The sequence below is a fragment of the Carcharhinus amblyrhynchos genome, unplaced genomic scaffold (genome assembly GCF_965287045.1).
Source record: "Carcharhinus amblyrhynchos unplaced genomic scaffold, sCarAmb.v2.hapA scaffold_75, whole genome shotgun sequence".
In the NCBI taxonomy this organism is placed as follows: Eukaryota; Metazoa; Chordata; class Chondrichthyes; order Carcharhiniformes; family Carcharhinidae; genus Carcharhinus; species Carcharhinus amblyrhynchos.
The window spans coordinates 388,211-412,838 of record NW_027649815.1 but is presented as its reverse complement, the minus strand read 5'-3'; the positions used below and the strand labels follow the sequence as shown (position 1 = coordinate 412,838).

Here is a 24,628-nt window from a genome sequence, read left to right as displayed (position 1 = left end):
TTGGAAGGTTTCCAAAACCATAACCTAAGAAAATACTTTGAAACAAACTCAAGTTTGGAGTGATTGTGGAGATCTATACCTGCCTTTATTTGCATTGCTATGGTTTTGATGTGTCCCATTTTACTTGAGGCTCCTGAGTTGGCCGTCTTCCACAAGCTCAGGGGATTCTGAGGAAATAAAAAAGAACTTGAAACTTCCACTTTTCCATAAGGTTAGGGTGTCCCAGAGCTTTTACAGTCAATAAGGCAATGCTGGTCTCTAGAGCAACTGAGTCAGTCCCATTATGCTGCTTTCTTTCTGTAGTTCCTGCAAACTTATTTCCTTCAAGTGTCCATTCAATTTACTTTTAAAATTATTGATTGTTTCTGCTTTTGCCACCTTGCTGGGCAGTGAGCTCCTGGTCATTGCTATTCGCTGCATTAAAAAAATCCTCTCATTCCCCCTGTACCTCTTTCCCAAAACCTTAACTCTTTGTTCCCCTAGTCCTTGTATGATCAGCCAATAGGAACAGCTTTTGCTTATCAATCTTCTAGAAACCGCAGAAACCCTAGAGTGCAGAAGGAGGCCATTTGGTTCATCGAGTCTGCACTGCCAACAATCCCACCTCAGGCTCTGTCCCCACAACCCCACATTTATCCCATTAATCCCTCTGACCTACACAGCCTGGGACACTAAGGGTCAATTTAGCATGGCCAGTGAATCTAACCGCACATCTTTGGACTGTGGGAAGAAACCGGAGCACCCAGAGCAAACCCACGCAGACGTGGGGATAACGTGCAAACTCCACACAGTGACCCATGCTGGGAATCCAACACAGGTCCCTGGAGCTGTGAGGCAGCAGTGCTAACCACTGCGCCACCATGCCCTCCCAGTCTTGTCAAAACCTATAGTTTTTTGCATCTTTTATCAAACCTCCCCTTTAATCTCATTTGATCAAATGAAAACAACCCTTATTCTCCACCCTAAATCTCCAACCAAAATCACTCGTCCATGCAGCCATTCCGGTAAATCTTGTCTGCCCTCTCTCAAAGACACTCATGCTCTTTCCAAAGTTTGGTTACCAGAACCAGATGTAACGCTCCAGTTATGGCCTAACCAGAATTTTGTAAAGGTTCAGCATAATTTTCCTGTACTATACTCAATACCACTATTTATGAATCCCATGATCCCAAGTGCTTTGCCAACCACTCCCAATGTCCTGAAGACTTCCAGGTCCCTCTGCCTCTCCTATGCACTTTAGGAATATTCCATCAAGTCTGTGTTGCCTTTTCGTATCCCTTGTGCTAAAATGCATTACCTCATACTTCTCTGTATTATGTTCCATCAGCGGTTTGTCCACCCATCCTGCTGTAGTTGATTGGCTTCTTCCTCACTATTTGTCATCAGTTTGGTATCATCAACAAATTTTGAAATTTTATTCTGTATTCCAATATCAAAGTAATTTATATATAAATTACTGACCCTTGGAGAATATCACTATCATCCTGTCTGAATCACAAAATCCTTACAGAGCAGAAGGAGGCCATTCGGCTCATTGAATCTGCATAGATTCTCCAATTGAGCATCTGACTCAGGCCCTATCCCATGTGTTTACCCCACGAGCCTACAAATCCTACACACAAAAAGGCAATTTAGTGTGGCCAGTCTACCTAACCTGCACACCTTGGGACTTTGGAAGTAAACTGGAGCACCCATAGGAAACCCATTTACCAAAGCTCACTTATGTCCTGGAGCCAATTTTTAATCTAACTTGATATTGACCCACTGTGCATAACCCACAATTTTGTTAGCCAGCCTTTTATGTAGTACCAAACGCGACAGACAACATCCATTTCATTCCCTTCTCTATTATTTTATCAAATAATAAATTAATTTAGTGAATTTGTGTCTTTATAAATCCATGCTGGTTCTCACTCTAATTAACTGAAACCATTCAGAGTATCTTTTAGTTTTTTTTCTTTCTTTCCTTGATTATTGATTCTAAAGCTTTACCCGCCAATAATAAGTTGACCTGTAGTTGCTTGGAATGTTATTAATCCTTTCTTGAGTAAGAGTGTTACATTTGCTATTCTCCACTCCTCTGGCATCTCCCCCTTTCTAGGGGAGGTTGCAAAACTTATAGCAAGCCCTCTTGTTATCTCCAACCCTATTTCCTTTTGCAATCCAGGATGCAAGCTGTCTGGATCACATATTTTTAACCATAGTCAACCTTTCCAGTATGTCCTACCTTTTCATCCCATCTGTCATCTCTACCATCTCTCCTTATACCAATGTTTGGTCAGATTCCGCATCCTTACTGAACACAGATACAAAATACTTGCTAATTATTCTGGCCTTGTCCTGTGCTCTAAGCATATTTCGCCCTCTTTGTCCCTAATAGGGTCCATTCCATTTCTTACTGCCTATTTGGTATTTGCATGCCGTTCGAAGATTTTTGTTTTCCCTTTTATGTTGGCTGTTATTGTCTTTGCCAGGCTATCTTCCTCTTAACTTATTATGTTTGACCCACCTCTCTCTCTTGCAAAATTCACCTGATGTGCGTCATACACCCTTTTGTTTTGTTTCTTCATACTTTTTCTTCCATGTCATCCAAACATCCCCAGATTTGGTTCCCTTATCTTTTTCCCTTGTTGGAAGAACATACCTAGCTTATACATGAATCATCTCCTTCTTCTTAAAGATGACCTTTTGCAGTGCTAAAATTGCTCAAAGGGCCACCCCTTGTGTGCTCAACAAGGGATGGCCCATACGTTGCTCCAGTTGTACCTTATTAGCACTCTTAATGTCATCATCAGAAGGCCACCTGACACCCAGTTTGACAACCTCCCAGTATAATTAACAGTGCCCTATCAAGGTGTTATATAAAGATTTATTGATGTTGTGGTAGAATCATGGATTCTGTACATGAAATTCAAGCTCTACATTCTACAGCCAGGTCTTATCTATCCTGTAGGCTTTGCATAGATTTGAAAAGAAGATTATTAACTGGCTAGTTAGTCTCAGTGGAGCCTCAGACCAAAATTAACTTGTTCAATTGCACAGGTCTTGGACTTTCTTTAAGGAAAATGTCATCGAACTGTCTCTGTCATGACTGCATTTTTATGTTTGCTCAGTATGTGCTAACTTATCAAATTAAGCTGTATTCCTATGGTGTGAAGAAGACCCTTTGTAGGTAAGCAATTCGCCTTTGTAGTTATTATATAAGTTGTACATTACAATCATTCGGTCTAGTTACACTTCTGAATTTGTCTTTGAATTGATAATTACTGCACATGCTTGGTGTATTTCAAGTTATTACTCAATTGATTTTTTTTTAAAAATTGTATTTTTCTGAATAGAAACTTGAATACATTGAGTTTTTCATTGAACGTGCTAAATACATCATAATCATCAATTCATGTTCGTATGTCAAGATACTGCATGTTAACCCTTTTCATTGTGGTTTCATGTAAAGTTTTGCTGTGCTCAATTATTTGCAACCATCGTTCCATATAGCTGACAATGTCACCATCTGGACTAGTAATCCAGAGGCCTAGGTTAATGCACTAGGGGAACATGGGTTCAAATCCCACCATGGCATCTGGTAGAATTTAAATTCTATTCATAAAATCTCAATATAAAACTAGTCTCAGTGGCCATGACAACAATCAGCAATTGTTGCAAAAAAATTTTGGTTCACCAGTGTCCTTTTAAGGAAGGAAATCTGTTATTTTTACCTCATGTGACCTATATGTGACTCCAGATCCACTGCAGTGTGGTTGGCTCTTAACTGTCCTCTGAAATAGCCAAACAAACCTCTCAATTTAAGGGCGAATAAGGATGGGAAGCAAATGACTGCCTTGCAAGTGACACCCATATCCCTTCAAAGAATAAAGAAATTCAAGTTGATGTGTCAATGAAATTATTAAACTGGTAACAATTATTCAGTCTAGGTAGCTGTTTTTCCTTTGCTTTTAATTTTAAAAACTCTCATTTTTCACATGATATTCTTGGGGGGCAAATATTTAAGTTTTGCTTGCCTGCTGAATCCGAAGTTCTAATTCAGGATTATTCTTACTTTGTTGATATGTATCATGTTTGACTTTGGTTGATGCAGTTCCTTAAACTGGTTAACAATTGACTACAATAGAATTGTACTCTGGAAAATCTTTACACCTCAAAGTATTTTTCGAACAGCGTTTTGAATAAATGTTTCTTGCATCACAAAACCCAGTTTTTCATAGGTAACACATACTGTTAGGAAATTGAGTTAGTTCTAATAAAATTATAGTTGTATTGGAATGTTAAGCTTTAAGTTTTTTTTAATTTGTGGATTAAAAAGGTGAAACCTGAGTTTAGTTTCATTCAAGTGGAGACAGCAGGTCTGGAGCTGTTTTGTATGCCTACATTTTTAATGAGGTTTTATGACCCCTTTAGTTTAAGGCAATTTTAAATTATCAAAATCAAGAAAAACTTCTGCTGCCAAGAACAGTGATCTAGTGAGAAACCCACAGAATGAGAGTAATTTTTTTGGTTCAGTTGGTAGTTATGCTTTGAAGATGAAGTCAACAGTTTAAATCTTACTAACTAAACATACAAACAGATTGCTGAGGAAAATAAGTCTTAAGATTGTTTAGATGAGTTTGGAATCCTTGCAGTGCAGAAGGAAGCCATTCGGTCCACCGACCGTAATCCTACCCAGACCTTATCCCTGTAACCCCACATATTTACCTTGTTAATCCTACTGGCGCTAAGGCCGATTTGGTATGGCCAATCTACCTAACCTACACACCTTTGGACAGTGGGAGAAAACCGGAGCACCCAGAAGAAACCCACGCAGACACAGAGAACATGCAAACTCCACACAATGACCCAAAGCAGGAATTGAACCTGGGTCCCTGTGCCACCGTGCTGCCCTTTAAGTTAAGCTATAGTGAATGTTGAGTGAGGTCTAGATCTCAAAGGCGATGCCATGTTGGCAGTAGTCTACAAGGAAATGGAATTGTATGGAGCAGGTCTGAAAAAAAGATAGGTTCCAAGAAGACCTAAAGTCAAAGCGTAAAAAAAAGGAATCTGGAGCAAATCCTGTTCTGTGAAGTTAAGCGTGAGGAATGGTGGGAGGCTCCCGAGTTTAAAGCGAGAAAGCTGCAAGAAGCAGACCTGAAGTGAAAGACCAGTGAGAAGCCAGAGATACAAGGAGACAACCAAAGATTTGGAACTCATTCCTATGGCTTGTAAAGCAGTGGTGTTCTGTTGATATGTATGAATACTTGAGTGTGTGTGGAAAATGAAGTTTGATTCCTCCTGACAATGCAGGGGAGAGAATTATCAGAAGGAGAGATTGAATCCTGGAGATGGACTCTTGTGGGAGATGTTCAAGAGGAGGCACTGTTTGGGAGAAAATTCCAAAACAAGTTCTTTGAGCATTGAAATTGGAAATTCCAGTGAGACCAGTTGGCACACAGTGTGATGATAACTCGATTGGGAGTTGGGAGATCCATACTGTCCATTTGGTGTGGTATCTGTCACCTTGGTTTCAGTGTCATAGATATCCTTCAGTTGAGAAGGAGGCCATTCAACTCACCAAGTCTGCATGGACTCTCTGACAGTGAATTTTACTCGGGCACCTTGGTAAACCTTGCACTTTTACCATGGCCAATCCTTTACACCTTTGGATTGTGCAAGGAAATCAGAACACCTGGAGGAAACCCACGCAGATACAGGGAATACATGCAAACGCAACACAGTCACTCAAGGCTGGAATAGAACTCAGTCCCCGGAGCTGTGAGGCTGCAGTGTTTGCCACTGTGCTGGTGTGGTATGTCTGACCGAAGGTCACCTTTTTGGTTTATTGGACTCTGTACATATTGTGAACGTTAAAGTACAGGATGGATTTGTTACTGTTATAAATCTTTATATATCTGTAAAGGTATGGTTATGAAGCACGTGTAATATAGTTCATCCTTTCTTGCTCAGTTAATGTTAAAACTTCATCAGCAGACTCTGATTCTTCATGTTTCTGAAAATAAGAACATAAAAACGTAAGAAATAGGAGCAGGAGTAGGCCATCTAGCCTTTGAGCCTGCCTCGCCATTCAATAAGATCATGGCTGATCTGAAGTGGATCAGTTCCACTTTCCCGCTTTCTCCCCATAACCTTTAATTCGCTTGTCTGTCAGAAACCTATCTACCCGTGACTTAAATATATTCAGCGAGGTAGCCTCCACCACTTCAACGGGCAGAGAATTCCAGAGATTCACCACCCTTTGAGTGAAGAAGTTCCTCCTCAACTCCGATCTAAACTGCACCACCCCACCCCCCCTTATTTTGAGGCTGTGTCCTCTAGTCCTGCTATCCTTTCTAAGCGGGAAGAATCTCTCTACCTCTACCCTATCTATCTCCTTCATTATCTTGTATGTCTCTATAAGATTCCCCCTCAGCCTTCTAAACTCCAATGAGTACAGACCCAGTCTATTCAATCTCTCTTCATATGCTAACCCCCTCACCTCCGGTATCAGCCTAGTGAACCTCCTCTGCACTCCCTCCAAGGCCAATATATCCTTGCGCAAGTGCGACGACCAAAACTGTACACAGTACTCCAGCTGCGGCCTCACCAGTACCCTGTACAGTTGCAGCAAGACCTCCCTACTTTTATATTCTATTCCCCTCGCTATAAAGGCCAACATTCTATTTGCCTTCTTGATCACCTGCTGCACCTGCAGACTGGGTTTTTGCGACTCGTGCACAAGGACCCCCAGGTCCCTCTGCACGGTAGCATGCTGCAGGTTTTTGCCTTTTAAATAATAATCCCTCCTATTATTTCTGCCAAAGTGGATAACCTCACATTTGCTAACATTATACTCCATCTGCCAGGTCCTCGCCCACTCGCTCAGCCTATCCAGATCTCTCTGCAGACTTTCCACACCCTCCACGCAATTTGCTTTTCCACTCATCTTCGTGTCATCAGCAAATTTTGTTACCCTACACTCAGCCCCCTCCTCCAGATCATCTATGTAAATGATAAACAGTTGAGGCCCCAGCACCTATCCCTGCAGCACTCCACTAGTCACCAACTGCCAACTAGAATAGCACCCATTGAGTCCAACTCTCTGCTTCCTATTAGACAACCAATCTTCTGTCCACACTAACACCTTACCCCCAACTCCATGCACCCTAACCTTTTTCAGCAACCTTTTGTGAGACACCTTATCAAACGCCTTCTGGAAATCTAAAAACACCACATCCACCAGTTCCCGTCCGTTTACCGCACTAGTCACATCCTCATAGAAATCAAATAAATTAGTTAAACACGACTTCCCCTTAGTGAATCCGTGCTGCATCTGCTCTATCAAACCATTCTTTTCTAGGTGCCTCGCTATTTCTTCTTTGACGGATTCTAGCATTTTTTCAGCTACAAACGTTAAACTAGCCAGCCTATAATTCCCTGCCTTTTGTCTGCTGCCTTTTTTAAAGAGCGGCGTAACATTAGCCATTTTCCAATCTTCCGGCACTTCCCCAGAGTCCAGCGAATTTTGATAAATAATTACTAAGGCATCCACTATCACCTCTGCCATTTCTTTCAGAACCCTGGGATGCATTCCATCTGGTCCCGGGGACTTGTCTACCTTCAGTGCCATTAGTCTATCGATCACTACCTCTCTAGTGACAGTAATCGCTTCAAGGACCTCATCTCCTCCCATCTTCTGGCAAACTTTTTGTGCCCTCCTCTGTGAAGACAGACACAAAAAACTTATTTAAAGCCTCAGCCATTTCCTCATCTCTCACCGCTAAATCCCCCCTCTTGTCCTCCAAGGGTCCAACGTTCACTCTAGCCAGTCTCTTCTTTATATATTTGTAAAAACTTTTACTGTCATTTCTTATACTTAGAGCTAGTTTAGCTTCATACTCTATCTTTCCTTTCTTTATCACCTTCTTAGTCATTCTTTGTTGTTTTTTTTTAAATCTTCCCCAATCTTCTAATCGCCCACTATTTTTAGCCGCTCTGAATGCATCAGCTTTTAACTTAATACTCTCCTTTATTTCCTTCTATAACCACGGCTGGTTTTCCCTTCTCCTACATTCCTTTTTTACCATCGGAATATATTTCTGCTGAGTACCGAAAAAGATCTCCTCAAAAATCCTCCACTGTTCCTCAGCCGTCCTACCAACCAATCTGCACCCCCAATCTACATTCACCAATTCCACACTCATCCTGTCATACTCCCCTCTGTTCAAACAGAGGACACAGGTTCGGGACCCTGCTTTCTCATCCTCCATCTGCATCAGAAATTCAACCATAGTATGATCACTTGTCCCAAGAGGATCCCTCACAAGAAGATCCCTAGTTCTACCTGCCTCGTTACACAGTACCAGATCTAAGCTCACTCCCTCGTAGGTTCTGTTACATACTGTTCAAGGAAACTAACCCGACAGCATTCCAAGAACTCTTCCTCAAGCTCACCGCATCTGACTTGGGTCATCCAATCAATATGCAAATTGAAATCCCCCATAATTATCGCCTTTCCGTTTTTGCACGCATCAATTATTTGCTTGTTTATAGCCCACCCCACCCAAAGTTAGGATCATCAGGCCGAGTTTCACGTTTACTACTGGAAAAGTCCATTTTTAACACCAAGTGGTATTGTAACACTACTGCTACTTTTCTGAGCATAAAATCAAAATAGGATTCATTTGCTTTCATTATATTGGATCAATTTCAGGCGTGGCTTTTAGGTAATGGGCTGAAATCTCCTGTTTTAAGGTTAAGTGCCCTCGCCGATGGGACAACATGAGTGTTTCCGCTGGCATTAGCAGGGTCTTTCACTTGGGATTCACCCACCTAAAAGATGCAGATAAGATCATTTTGAGCAGATGCTGTTCTGAAACCAGATGGACATTTTTAAATGACTCCCTGGACTCTGCACTCAGAAACAGGCCCCCTTCCACACAAGAAAGGAAATGGTGCCCCGGACACTGACCAGGGGAAGACTACCAACAATTCAGTCAACTGTAAAGGGAAATCAAAATAAACACAGGTGGCTGGAGGATGATCCATTGATCTGACAGCTGAATCTTTTATGAGGCATTGCAGGCTGAACTTGTTACAGGTCAAAAGCTTCAAGTGCAATGTAGAGGGTTCAACCATTTTGGTTTGCTGGGAAGCCTCAGCAACTTCAAATCAAAGTCGTGTGCGTACAGTGAGGCTGAGTGCACAGCTGGAAAGATTGGAATCCCCTCCTCAGGCTAGGTGAAATTGACAGCTCCTCACTGTCAGGTGATTTCAGAGGCTTCTGCTCTCAGATGCTGTTTCTGACAGAGAAAGAAAAATCTCTGCTGCAAAATAGACTGTTACAATGATTTAATATCCTCCCAGCTGACGGTGGGGATAGGGTAGCGTTAGTGCATGGAGGTTAAAATAACCTGGCCACTTCAGAATTTGTATAGCTAATGAGCAGGAATGCAGAAATTGATCACATACTTGGGGTGATTTTCAGGGCTGGAAGGGGCAGTCCAGCCATCGCCTCCCCATCCCCGTGGACAGTAGCAAAATCAACCCCTTGCCCCCTTCCTGAATCCACCCCACCCCAGGACCCTTGACAGAACCTTCCTCTGCAATCTGGGAGAAATGACCACTGGACCTACTCGCTTGGCACTCCCTTGTGTTCCAAGGTGCCAGGCCAGGCTGTCAGTGCAAGGTGCCAGGGCCAGTGTAGTGTTGGCACTGTCAAGGTATGGCCTGAGTGGTGGGTCTGAAGGGGAGAGGGGACTATTTGGAGATTGCTGGCTGGACCAGCATTTGTTGCCCGTGGACAGCTGGGAGTTGGCCAATTGCTATGGCTCTAGAGTCACATGTAGGCCAGAGCAGGTAAGGATGGCATATTTCCTAGCCGAAAAGACATCAATGAACCAGATGGATTTCTCTGACAAAGTATCTGCCGTGGCGGGATTCAAACCAGGGTCCCCAGAACATTAGCTGAGTTTCTGGAGAAATTGTCTAGCGGTAATACCATTAGGCCATCACTTTCCCTCTGATATTGGTTGCTATCTGGAAGGCAACTTTTGAATTATGGCATGCATAGAGACTAAAAATATGTGCAAAGACGCTTGAAAGATTTGGGTCACGTAAAAATAACCTAGATTTAGTTACAAGTGATATTTCACAGCAAAACATTAATGCTGTATATTTGGATCTCTTCCAAGTAACAGTATATCACACAAGCAGGGATGCGTAATGACCATTTGACTTTGTCTGAAACCGCAGGTTTTCTGCTGTCCTAATTTTGATTCGAGAAGTCACAATGAAAATGTGTTTTGGTAACTACAGTACAGTCATCTTTTTGTTCTTCGCATCAAGCTACATTTAACAAAGTGTTTCCGAAAATGGTTAGAAATCAAATCTTGCATCGCATCAGTGCTGTGGCCTCCCCATTTGTAGCAGTTAGCAAGGAATGGGTTGCTCCAGTTTCCAGTGATTAACGGTCCAACATTGTGAAATGTAGGGTGGGATTTTACGACCCAGCTCGTCCCAAAGCAGTAAAATCCTGCCTGCGGTCAACAGACCTTTCCATACTCCGCCCCTTTACCTCTGGAGGGCGGGATGGTAAAATTCCAGCCATTGTCTCAATATAACCACTGTTTCTGGCCATCAGATATTCTACTTCATTTGGTTTGTTAGTTTGATCTATTGTTTGCTTTGTTTGTAAGTCGCTGTGCCAAAGTTACTGTTGGCCACTGGAATAGTGGGGTGGGGGAGACCGTCTAGAGAGTCGTGCACATGGAAAATAATATACTTTTTCTGCTTTTCATTTTTTTATCCACTATGCAAGCCTCTTGATCTGGACAAATGGGTATGTGTGTTTGTCTGTACTGCTTTTTGGTTTTGTTGCTGTGTCCCTTTTATAAAACATTTTAAATCCCTTGTTATAGGTGATTAGAAGTCAGTGCATGAGCTCTAACACATTTCACTTCACTCAAAGGCCCTGTTCATACCTTACATAAAAAAAAGTTCATTTCATTGCATTCATTTTACCATACAATGCTAAATCCTTACTTATCTCTGAAGTTCTGGTGTAAATTATCTGCATTAAGTAAGCACGTGACATTTCACAGGAGCACTGACTTATTTCAAACCTTTTTTTTGTAGATCAGCTCAAGAGGTACAAATAACAATTCCTTAACGCCGTTGTTTCTTTTCCAATCATAAACATCTTAACTCTTCTTTACATTCATATTTTTGTCTCTGATTTTCTCTGCGTTTCCTGTTCATCCACTACATTTTCATCTTTTCTTACATCACAAGAAAAATACCACTTGAAAAAGCAAACCGCTTTGCTGAGCGTGGAAATAAAGATGAAATTAAGTATAATTGCACTATACCTTTTGTGCCAATAAATTTCTTGATACTTCTGCAAGGTATTGAAAAGATGTTAAAGAGGAATATCACTCTGGGGAAAGTAAATTTGGTGTACAGTACTATACACAAAGACATTTTGCAACATCTACTTGAGAGGTATTTATATTATCACAATGACGTTTGGTAGATTTTTGTTCATTTAGTTCCTGCAGAACTCAACCTAGATCAGACTCCTGAGTGTTGTTCCCAGTATTCAAACATATGTCAGTGGTTCAGCTTTGGTTTGCATATTGTCCTGCCCAGCTGCTACAAAACCACGCCATATTTGGATAGGTACCTTCATCTCTGGGCATCTTTGATTTGAACAATCATAAGGTTCTCTTTCCAAGGACAAAATGTTGTTTTTGTTTTTTTTCTGCTAAGTTTTAATAACTCATATCTCCTCTTTCCCGAAGATGAAACTTACTGTTAGCAAGATTGGCCCTGTAGTAGACAATAGTCTGTTCAACTATGGCTGCAACGAAACCTGTTTGTATCTTTAATACTGAACTAGGCTGAAACAATTGCTGCAGATTAATCTATAATTTTACTCGAATTCCTTGAGGTTGAGTTTGTCTCCTCTTTTAAACTCTACAAAAGAAGTATGAGCTCCTTGAACCTACCATTCAGTATTTTCGTGACTGATCTTCCACTTGCGCTTTGCCATATCTCCACAGAATCAGGAAATCCCTACAGTGCAGAAAGAGGTCGTCCATCGAGCCTGCACCAACAACAACCTCACCCAGGCCCTACCCCATAACTCCACCATATTTACCATGATAGCCACTGCGCGCCGCCGCCCCCCCCCCCCCCCCCCCCCCGACACTAAAGGGCAATTTAGCACCTAACCCACACATCTTTGGACTGTGGGAGGAAACCAACACACATACTGGGAGAATGTGCAAATTCCGCACAGGCAGTGACCCAAACTGGGAATTGAACCCGGGTCCCTGGTGCTGTGAGACAGCAGTGCTAACCATTGTGCCAATATGCCATATCCCTTGATTCATCGTGCCCAAAAGTCTTGAATAGAACCAACAATTGAAAATCCATGATTCTGAGGTAGAGAAGATTCATAACTATCTGAAGAAATTTGCTGATCTCAATACTAAATGGCTGACCTCTTATCTGAGTCTATGAACCTAATTCTAGACACTCCAGCCAGGAGAAACTTCCTTTTAGCATCCACCCTATCGAGCCCTCAAAAGACTGTTCTGATTATGGGTTACACCTCATTCTTAAGTCCATTCTAGGTGCATTCTATTCGACCTCTTCGCATTGAATATCCCCCTCATCGCAGAAGTAAATCAAGCATCCTTTTGTTGCACATCTTGTCTAAGATGAGTATATTTTTCCTGGGCAAGGAGATCAAACTGTTACCAGTACTTCAGTACTCTCTCATCAAGGCCCTACATAATTATATTGAACTAGTGACTGTGGCTTGTGGACCCAGTGCATTTTTCTTTGGCTACTGTCTTCATTTTTCAGCCATTCTTTCCTGAGGGCACCCAATAATAGAGCAGTCAGATCAATGACTGCAATACAAATAATTTATCATAAATTATCTACATATCTATTCAGTAGCAGTGGTGGCCTTTAGCTATAATATCATATTTAATAGCTATCTTTTTCATATTTTCTGGTCCCAAGATAGAGATGCTCAAATTTGTGTTTTCCACTTTCATATCTAATTTCTGCATCTTTTGCAATGGTACCTTGAATATTTTCATTCCCCACAAATAATGATGTTCCTCTTTAGCATGACATCTCCCTGGTAGTGGAAGAAAGCGATCGCTCTCACCAAAAGCTTGAACTCTCTAAATTTAGATGAGAAAATAGTAAATGGCTTAAAATTAATTATGTCCTTTGCTAAATTTATGCCCTGAATTCCTTTGACATTTAGATACTGCTGAAGTTTGTTCCTGAACTTCTTTTGAGATGTTGACTTGTGGAAACTAAAAGCACATTTATGTTAAATTATAACACAACAATTCACTGAGAAAAAGGAATTTTTTTTAGACCATTTTCTTTCGTTGTTCAATACAATAGAAAAATTGCCACAGTTTAGACAACACTTTATTTGGCTGAACAGGGCCACTTTTCCTCCCAGTGTTACAACCCTTTAGAGCAAGCCAAATACGGTACACACCACATAAAAGCAGCTGCTGATAGAAGCCGATTTAAAGTGCATTGGTAACTACACGATAGCTGCAGACAAATGCAAGACCTTGCGTGACTGCTCTCTTTATCAAAAATAGAAATTACGGGTGGGATTTTATAGCCTCATTCATCCCGAAACTGTAAAATGCTGCCTGAGGTCAATGGATCTTTCCATGGTCTGGCCCTTTCCCCTGCTCTGATTTCCATGGTGGGCAGGACAGTAAACTTCCAGCCTATACGTTTTACAGGAGAAATACAGAAATCTTAACACTTGGGATATAGGTAAGCTAGCCAGCGGAGGATATGGATAAACTGTCTGGTTTTATCTGGTGTGTACTGTATTTCTCTTTATTTGTGTTGTGGTGACTCTATAACACTTTACTTGGTAACTAAAGGGTTATTTAGCTAATAGAGCTTACTGAAGTGAAAATAACAATTAAATGTGAAATGGTTGTTATTATGATCTGATAACACCATTGTTTGTAAAATGAAGGTGTCTGCATTATTAACCAGGTAGGTAATTTGTATTATTGTTTTGTCATATTTTAGCAATTGAAATCACTAAAACTGTACTCAAGATTTTGGAACCATTTTACAGGTGTTTGTATTCAGCGTGGATTGCTTTGCAATTTGCTCTTGCAAATCTAATTTGGAAATTTACAAAAAAGTGTGAATATTTGGAAGGGTGTAAGTGTCAGTGAGAAATTACGCTTAGTACAAAAACAGCTCTCCTATTTTATGTGCTAAATGAATACTGTTTTGCTTTTTTAAAGACTTCTAAAAAATTGTTTCATAGGCTAGGATTTTCCTCTCTCTCCACGGTGTGTTTTGTGGTAGCGGGAGGTGGTGCGCTGCTCACTGTGGGATTTTATAGTCCTGCCACTGTCAATGGGGTTTCCCATTGAATGCGCCTCTTGTTGTGCACCTGTTGCTGCCGGGAAACCCCTGGCAGGAGTGCACCATCGTGGGATCGTAAGATCGTTCTGGAGTAAACGGCAGCAAGATTTCAGCGACAATTTTTATCATAATTCTTACAGACATACAAGAGGACATGATTTAAGGGTGAGGGGGGAGAGGTATAATTTGGATATGAGAGGAAGGTTCTTTACGCAGAGAGTAGTGGGGGTATGGAACGCGCTACCGAGTGGGGTGGTGGAGGCGGGAACGTTGGACTCGTTTAAGGTTCAGTTAGATAGGCACATGAGTGAAACGAGGATGGAGGGTTATGGTAGGGGTTATTGAATAAGGGTTAGAACCTCGGGAGACACCGGAAAGGCAGGCTTGTGATTAACGTTTTTGTCTTTTCACTCCGCAGGTGGAGGTCCACCTCGTTGTCAAACGAGGGGCATGCACACGGTGGGTTGTGCGTGGGCTGCTCCTGGAGGTTCCGGGAGTGGCCTAGTACTTCGTGTCGGTGTGTGTGCTTGATCCTGGACCGGTAGACGGGCGCCGCAACAGCTCGGTGACTAGCACTGCTAGCTGTGCAGATACATGGATTTGGGCCTGTGTCTGTGGGAGTTTGTGCATTCTCCCTGTGGTTGCGTGGGTTTCCTCCGGGCACTCCGGTTTCCTCCCACACCCCAAAGATGTGCTCTTAGGCTGATTGGTTTTACCAGATTGACACTATTCTCCCCTGAATCTGGCTAAGTCAGGGGTTCTATTTGTAGATACGCAGGGTAGAATAGGTGTAGGGTGATGCGGCGGCGCGGGCTTGTTGGGCCGAAGGGCCTGTTTCCCGTGCTGGGTTGTTCTTTGTTCTTTGTTTTGTACATACAAGGGCTGTAACAAGTGAACTCGTGTTACTGAATGCTATAAAGGGACGAACAATAATGGGACAGAAGCAAAATGCTCTAGATGTTATAAATCTGAAATAAAACAGAATATTCTGGAAATACTCAGCAGATCAGGCAGCATCTGTCGGAGAGAAACAGTGTTAATGTTTCAATGTCAATGATTGGAGACGAAATCTAACCATAAAAGCAAGGAATTACTATGCTAGTTGTCATTAAAATTTGAATCCATATTGCCGTTATAACTTCATTAGCAATAATGTCATTTTGGCTAATGAAGTTCAGCTTTGGTAACAGCACGGATGGTTCATAATGGATTGGCATCCTGTTGTGACTGGACAGGCAGGTCCCAGAATGGAATGGATTGTTCATTATTGTCTCCAAGGTTAGAGTCAAAGGACTGCCAGTTAACTTTTTAACTAATAAAACATGGAAGGATTCAGTACTTCTTCACCCCACATATCTCTTCACAGATGTACATACGTCTTGTAACTTGTGTTATCCTTAAAAAAATTTATCTGATACTTGAAATGCTCTTGGTAATTACAATGTAAACCAAAGGGCTAATTGTGGCCAGACACACCACGGTGTGAAAACAATTGGCAGATGCCACTCTATTTATTTCTCAGATACTTGTCACACTGTGAGCCTTCTGACTTCCAATTGACTTTTCCAAACTGTTGAAGAAACATGCCTTAGAATGCTCAGCCCCAAAATGCTTTCTCTCGAATGCCTTCACCAGAGATCCACTTGCAGGATTTGAATCTGTCCTTTCCGTATTCCCCTACCTTGGATTGTCATAGAATCAAATACAGGGCAGAGCGAGGCCATTCAGCCCATCAAGTCTGCACCAGCTCTCTGAAAGAGCATCTTAGCCAGCACTCCTCCTCCCCCACCACCGCCATATTCCCCTAACCCCATGCATTTACCATGGCTGATCCATTTAACCTACACATCTTTGCCATGTTTCTTGAAGCTCCTATACTACCCAAGAAATACTCAGCCATGCCAACGGAACACTGTTGCTTGACAAGCTGTATTAAGTTGTTTCCATGTTTGGTTTCTCACTTTAAATCTGGTTCTTGCAACTGCCCCTTTAACTCAAAGCACATTCCCTGCCTTTTACCTTTAACTTCACCTAACAGGACCTTGTTCAGCTTCTTGTTCTTTGTTTCTTTAACTTAACTGAATTCCTGAGACATACTTTGATCCCAATTCCCTGGTTCCTGGACTCCTCCTCTGAGAAGTCTGATCCACGAAACTCCCTTGCCCTGTCCAGTTTCTTCTGGATCTGTCTTAAAATCAAACTCAAGTTATTTCCAACTTGTGGTGGTATCTGATTGATAAGCACCAGCTTAGTTATTAAATGCTGTTTGTTTTCATAGCATAAGCTCTCATTCCCACACATGCATTTAGACCAAACTGAAGTCATTAGCTCTTTCAAATGTAGAGCTAAAGCTATACCTTATTTCTAATACCCACAATTCCAAATATAAATTACTTAAACTATCTGTTTCCTGACACCAATACAACCCACTTCACTTTCTTTTCTAGTAAATATTGGGTGAAATTTACTATTGTCCACTTTGCAGAACTCTTAAAATCGAATTTCATCCCCAGTGCATTTTGTAAAATTTTGTGCCCTCCCCTGTGTTGAATTTGATTGTGGAAAGGCATTCAATCAGGTGGGATGGTGGTCAGTGCGGATCCCGCTGCTTCCCGGACATCATCCCGATTGATGTCTGTGGCTGGAAGACTTGTGAATGGTTTTCCTGTACCCACTGCCAATTGATGCCCAAAGTAGCCAGTTAATAGCCACTTACATGCTCTCTCCCACCCCGGCCGGTATTACAAAGAACAAAAACAGCCTGGGAAACAGGCCCTTCGGCCCAACGAGTCCACGCTGCCATGTTAACACCACCAGTCCCCCCTCCACCCATGACCCTTGTCTAATGTTTTATGGCCATCCACATTGAGGGAAACTAATTTAGGGACAATTTATTACTGCCAATCAGCCTGACAGCACATCTTTGGAGTGTGGGAGGAAACCGGAGCACCCGGAGAAAACCCACGCAAGCACGGGGAGAATGCGCAAACTCCCACAGATACTGGCCCAAATCCATGTGTCTGCACAGCAATCAGTGGTAGTCACTGAGCTGTCGTCTTGCCCAGTATCTGGTCCAGTTTAGGCACACACTAACAACATGAAGCACTAGGCCAATCTCGAACAACCAAGAGCAGCCCAAGTACGACCCATCGCGTGTATGCCCCTCCTTGGACACAAGGCGGACCGACTTAAAACCTGTGAATGAAAAGAGAAAAAAAATTGTTGTACCAAATCCATTTACCTTACCAGGGACACCCCAATGCTAATGACCCTTATTTAAAACAATGTCCTATATCCACCCATCTCCAACCCAGTCATGTGCCTGTCTAAGTTACTCTTAAATTACTGTAGTGTGTTTGCCTCCACTACCTTACTTGGCAGAGCATTCCATACCCCCACTACCCTCTGTGTGAAAAACCTCCCTCTAATATCTGTGTTCTACCTCTCCCCCCTCACCTTAAGCCCATGGCCCCTTGTCCTATGTGTCTCTATCATAGGAAATAGCTTACCTTGTTTACTCTATCTATATCCTTCATAATCTTATATACCTCTATTAGATCCCCCCTCAGTCGCCGTCTTTCAAGGGAAAAGAGCCCCAAGTTATTCAATCTTTCCTCATACCCCAGTCCTTCCATACCAGGCAACATCCTGGTAAACCTCCTTTGCACTCTGTCCAGAGTTTCCACGTCCTTCCGGTAGTAAGGCAACCAGAACTGGACGCAGTACTCTAAATGCGGCCTAACCAACGTTCTGTACAACTGCAACATTAGACTCCAGCTCTTATATTCTACACCCCTTCCTATAAAGGCTAACATACCATAGGCTTTCTTCACCACACTCTCCACTTGCACTGCTACCTTCAAAGACAGGGGTCTCACTATGTAGGGAGTGAATCCAGGTATGTTGCTTGCAGTTCAAGGGGTTAGGCGTGGGTATAGGACACCCCTTTGTTCAAAGGCGCCCAAGTGCCTATTTGGGATGAGGGAAATTCCTGAAAGACACTGTCCTTCCCATGATGTTTACCTTTATATTCTAGGACTAAATTTATAACTTGGGGATTGTATGGGGCTGAGGCACAGGTGGTGCTATCCATAATAGAAATTGCAGGCATGTTGCCCACGAGTATACATTCATAGACACAATCCTACTAAGTCTGTTCAGTGCTTTCTTTGGAAATCCATTTTCGTGTTCAGCAACAGAACAAATAGCATAAATGTCAAAAACCAACGTTACCTTACAAAATTCAGCTCACTACTCAAGACTCACTTTTTTTTATAATTGAACAGTAAAAAATTATGTGATGATCAGAAGAAAACAAAAGCAGTCATTTGGCCCACTGAACCTGCTCTGCCATTCTGTAAGATCATGGCTGATCTGATTGTTAACTGTAATTTCTGGCCTGCCCCCTCCATAACCTTTGACCTGCATGTTAATCAAAAATTCTAATGTAACCTTGAATGTATTCGATGACCAAGTCTCTCTCGCTCCCACCGCCGTCCCCCCCTCCCCCCGCCACTGCTGTCTGAGGAAGAGAATTTCACTGACTAACAATCCTCTGAGGAAGAAGAAATGCTCCTGATTTAAAATCCCAATTAAATGGGAGACCATTATTCCCCTTTGGTTTAGATCCCCCCATGAGAGTAACCATCATATCTTCGTATCCTTGGGATGTTCTTTGTGCCTTCTACTGTGAAAACAGGTACAAAATACTTGTTCACTTTAGCCAACTGTGTCTTTTGCCCTTGTAATTTCTTTTATTTAAGTTTGACATTAATTTCAGAACAAAATTCTTGCCCTCTAACGAAATGTGAAGTTTGACCGTATTATGATCACACTTACCTGGAGCGTTCTTTATTAAGAGGTCAGTAATTGAATAAATTCAGTGACCCAGCCTCCATCGCTTTCTAGAGAAAGAATTCTATGGACCTTTTAAAAAATAAAATCCCCTCATCACTGTCTTATTTCTTAAACTTTGCCCTCTGGTTCTAGTATTGCCCCACCAAAAGAAACCTGCTCCTGGAATCCATCACATCAAGTCCCCTCAGGATCTTTACATTTCTTTAAGATCACTTGTCATTCTTCTAAATTTCAATAGTTGTATGCCCAGTCTTTCATAAGCTCATCATCCCAAAAATATGTTGAGTAAACATTAACGTAACTGCTTCCATTGATGCATTCATATCCTTTTTCAGATAAAGAAACCAAAACTGTACAGGAGCTGTGGTCTCTGAGGCCCTGTTTAACTGTAGTAAAAGGTCCCTACTTTATTTTCTATTCCCCTGGCAATAAATGCCAACATTCCATTTGCCTTCTTAATCACCTGCATACTAACTTTTTTTTGATTCATGTACAAGGACACCCAGGCTGTCTGTACTTAAAGCATTCTGTGCATTTAAATGGTATACTACCTTCCTATTCTACCTGCCAACGTGCACAAGTTCATATTTTCCCATGTTACACCACATCTGCCAATTTTTTGCCCACTCACTTAACCTATCTATATCGCTTTGTTGACTCTTTATCTCCTCTTGACAATTTGTGTGCTGGAACCAAGTTAGGTAGGAAAATATTGTTCTGAGAAATTGTGTTGAATATACTCTGTCTGTTTGGGTGGGACCAGAAATTCCTTCCCAAAGACTTTTCCTGTGTCTCCAGATTTTCCGTCTGGCCAGAGACAGGTCTCATCGCAAATGGACTGGAAAATCCTGGCCTATGAATTTGGCTGCCTTTGCCAATTTGATTTGTCCAATCTGTATGAAGGTTAAAATTTCCTTCAACTGTTGCAATACCTTTCTTACACGCCCTCATTACTCCTAGATTTATACTCTGTCCTACAACATAGCTATGTAAGGGGGCCAATAAATCACTTCCGTCATTTTATTATCTCCAAACTGATTCTGCTGTTTGATCCTCTGAACCAAGTGTTCATTTCTCATAATTGTACTGATCTCATTCTTTATTAATAGAGCTCCCTCAATGCCTGCTCCTTTCTTCTTATCCTTCCGAAATGTTGAATATTCCGGTCTCTGCTGTAGTCACTTTGCAACTATGGGCAGAACTTTACGGAACTGCTTGCCTTCCCAGAAGGAAAGTTGGCCAGAAGCGGACTTGCTCCCTGTAAGCCTATAACAACCATAATCTGCCACACATGGATTAAATTGGCTAATGTTGGAACTTCTGCCTTTCACTCGGTGGGTTGCCTCATCTTGAGGAGCTGCCAGCCGCTCTGGCTGGCTAATCTGGCCAGTAGTACAAGAGCCCAGTACAGATGCTGCAGGAAGAAGGTCAGAGAGGAATGTCAGAGAATCATAGAATCCCTGCAGTGCAGTAGAAGGCCATTTGGTCCATCGAGTTTGCACCAACTCAACATCTTGCCCAGGGATCCTAGAGCCATGGTATGGGGAGAAGGTGTGGGGAGCCAACTTCTGTCTGGCAGGTATCATTGAAGGAGGAGCATGGCATCGTAAGGGTGGTGCCCCAGAAGTGTGCAGGACACAGCCCGAAATAAGTGCCTCACTTACTTTCCCACCTTGCTTCTTGTCAGACATCAAAATCTGCCTGCCAATGCATCTCCGACTGCCTGTGCCAGCGGAAAATAAATGGGGGAACGTAAATCCAATCCAGGTACACTGTTCTAAAATAAAATGTCATGTTCAGCAGATGTGGCTCGTGCACGCATTGCTGAATCTCAGCTTGAGATCTCCTAAAATTGGAATATTTGTACTTCCACATATTACTGCTGCCTTTCTTATCTGAGGAAGAAGTAACATTTTAGAATAGAAATTATTTTCAGGACTGGTTTGGCCTTCAGTTTATCCATTCCTCAATCCTCTAATTTCTCTCAGCATAGGTATACAGGATGGCTGAATAGAAGGGCTTAGAGTGAATCACTTATTGAGCTGAAAGCACAGTTTTAATAGATTTCGGTTTTCTACTGACCTCTAACTACTCAAAAAAAAGTTAACCGTTTTGCTGCATCATTTTACTTTTAAGTATGTCTCCTGCTCTTTATGTTTTGGATTTGATTGATTTTCATTTAATTTGATCCTTTTATGCTTTTAAACCCCTTAATCCTCTAAGCCAAGTAATGTTACAAATTGCTGTTTGTGAATTGGGTTAGGATAATTAATTATATACCTACACTGGGTTAACCCAATATGTCCTTGGACTGTGTTCATTTTGTAATATGAACTGGATGAATTAGTGTGAAAACTATTGAAAGGTAAACAGAATCACTTTAAATGTAATTATGATAGCTTCATGTAAAATCCAAGCCTTCTGCATACAGTGCAGGTTGTTTCCAGAAACAGACATGATCTTCCATGAACTCACTTTTGTATTATGATGCATGATATAAATGGAATAGTGTGCCATGGGCTAACAAGCATCTTTTATAATCATGGCAGAGACCTATGTGGGCTGTACACCATAGAGTCATGGTCTACTTTTAAATAGAAATTGTATTCAGGCCACTATGATTCCTGTAGAGATCAATGACTCTAATTGAATTTGCAGGTACAAGTTTAAAGGATTGCAAGATTTGAAGTTTTAGGAATTTTACTATAACAAACTTTTTTCAAAAGCAATATCAACTAAACTTACCTAGTAAAGAAAGTAAGTCTTTCCTTCTTTACAGCACATTCTCTGCAGGATTGGAGTCTTAAAGGCTCACAGTCACTCCCAGTTTCCAATAGATTCTTGTCCCCCTGTTTCGCTAGTTCTAATACTGAATGACTGTCAAAAGGTATTTCTCTCAGTTTCTAGAGGATTTCCAAACCGACTACCAGTAAGTAAAGGCCAATCTTGATTTTTCTTGGCCTCAGCAGGGCAAATACCCTAGATTCGTTTGAATTACCATTGGGTGTGACCCTTTGACCTGTATCACTCCCCGCCTCCTGCATTCTGCATGGTGGCTCAGTAAATGCTCTGCCTCCTCTCTGCTGACCACATCACCTTCGGCTTTTTGTCTCCCAGAGAGCAACCACCACCACCACAACCACCACCCTGCATGTTTCCAGCCCCTGACCCCCTAGCACCTGCCTCCAAGGGGGCTTTTGCAGTAACTTCATTACAATGTTAATGTAAGCCTATTTGTGACACTAGTAAATAAACCCCCGCCACCCAACCCCTGCCTTCTTGGGGGACATTCCCTGACACCCTGCATGTTTCCAGCCATCAGTCTTCACATGCCTCCTTCTGTCTCCACAGGAGAAGAATGCCCATAACATTTGGGGAGCAGCAGAAGACAGGTGGTGTGCCTGACCTAAGAGTTTTATCCAGTTTCGAGGAGCGTATACTGGATCTGGTGGGAGAGGATGAGACCGTGCCATCAGTGACAGCCAACTGGGCTGCAATATTACTTCTTAGAGGAAGGGCAGGAGAAAACTCAAGGCTGGCATTAGTTTAGTGTCAGCTTCCACCTCGCAGATCACATTCCCAGACACTATCACCTCAGCAGGTCAAGTTAGTGGTGAGGCTTATGGGTCACTCTGTGGTGTGCACGACACATCTGTAGGTGCGCATTGGGTGGAGTTGGGAATGTCTGAGGCTTCTGGCATGCAGAGACCTGCTGGAAGCGAGGACTCAGCTGGCCCCATGCCAGATTTTGGGCCTCTACAATTAGTTCTCCTTCAGCTGCTGACAATACGGCAACAGAGCCGGGGAATGCAGGAGGATGTGTTCGCTGCACTGCAGCAAATCTGAGGCTGTTGGGAGGAGTCTCTGACCTTTAGGGTGGAGCAGCTATTGCTGGTATTGAGTGGTACCCAGACCAACATTGCGCTGGAAGGGACAGGAATCACAATGAGTGGCAGGGTCAAAGGCATGACCAAGTCACAGCAGGCAGCGGCAGAGTCCCAGAGAGCTTTGGCTGAAGCACTCTGTGGCCTAAGAGATTCTGAGGCCTATGGCTAAGAGGCTCAACAGGCTGCAGGAGACCAGCAGAACAGCGCCAAAATATAGCAGGTTATGGCAGCAGCCCTTTACAGCATGGCCTACTCACAGCAGAAAATGGCGAGGGGCTGCAGAGTGTGGCCCAATCTCAGAGGAAGCTTGTTAGTGCCATCAACAGGTGGCTCCCAGACTCAGGGCCATCTTTGAGAGTTCACCCATCAAGGTGAGAAACAGGTGGGTGTCAGAACTGGCAAAGTCAGGCGACGCTGGAGCTCACTGCAGAAGCACCACCATCCCACGGAGTGACCCAGGGCCCCACAGGAACCTCGAGAGAGGAGGAAGGGCTCAGGCCTGTACTGGGACCTTCCTGGTCCTGGGGATGACTGCCAATGGCACCACAAGCCATGGAGTGTGCAGTATAGCTGACCACCTCCACCTCCGATATACAATTCTGGGAACACACCTAGAAGCAGAGGTAGGCCATGTAAAGTTAGAAAGTTGTAGGCACCAAGATGGCACTGGGAAAGTGTATCACCTAGGCTGAGGAATAAAGCACAGTTAGTTTTCAGCAACACATGTTAAAAATGACCACTTGTATATATTTTGAACACTTAATTTGACAAATAAATGTACTTGCACCCTGCAGCTGTGACTAATGTGTTTCTGATTATCCCCCAGCAGGGATGACCATACCCGACCTTAACTGGAGGGGATGCAAGGGGGTGGCGGGGGGATTCCTGGCGCATGTTGCTTACCCATCACTGCACTTACAACCAAGACACTCAAAACTGAGATTGCCAGTTCCGGGTAGCATGCAGGCCACCGAATCACTGAAGCTGTCACGGGCATCCAGTGACTGCTTGGTTTTGGGGATGCCTCGACCCTCACCTGTCCCAAGGACCTATAGCGGTGTCTCGTGTTCCTTCGCCCCCATCCAGATGTGGGCTCAGGTGCCAGTGTACCTGCAGGTAGGAGTCAGACTTGTTTGCAGCAGGGCACCATCACATTGTACTGCATATGAGTTGCCATTGTCCTCCTGCAACAGCAGCTCGCTAACGTGGCTTACACAGGCGCGTAACCCTATGGAATTTTCCACACCATAAAAACACCAGGGTGATATGGGGGGGAGGGGCTGGTTTCCACTCACTGCAACACATGGCCCTAGTCTGCATACCTGTTTGCGATTGGGGCCTCCCTTGCATGCTGTACCCATGCCGCCAGCCATTCTGCATGGCCTGTTGTAGTCGTTGTCCTCCACCACATCCTCCTCCCTAGCGACGCCTGGCTGGTCACCCTCCACCACCACCTC

General features: G+C 42.9%; 1 protein-coding gene across 11 annotated transcripts in view; it reads left to right on the top strand.

Annotated features, from left to right (window-relative positions):
• The window catches only part of LOC145337795 (ryanodine receptor 1-like), a 448,949-nt gene that overhangs the window by 50,554 nt on the left and 373,767 nt on the right, over window positions 1-24,628 (top strand). For 6 of the 11 annotated variants that reach the window (XM_080182648.1, XM_080182642.1, XM_080182638.1 and 3 more), the window contains exon 4: window positions 10,805-10,825. The exons of the other annotated variants lie outside the window; for them this stretch is intronic. In XM_080182648.1, the coding sequence (XP_080038774.1) occupies window positions 10,805-10,825 (21 nt within the window). The remainder of the gene's footprint in view (window positions 1-10,804; window positions 10,826-24,628) is intronic. 11 annotated transcript variants of the gene reach the window in all.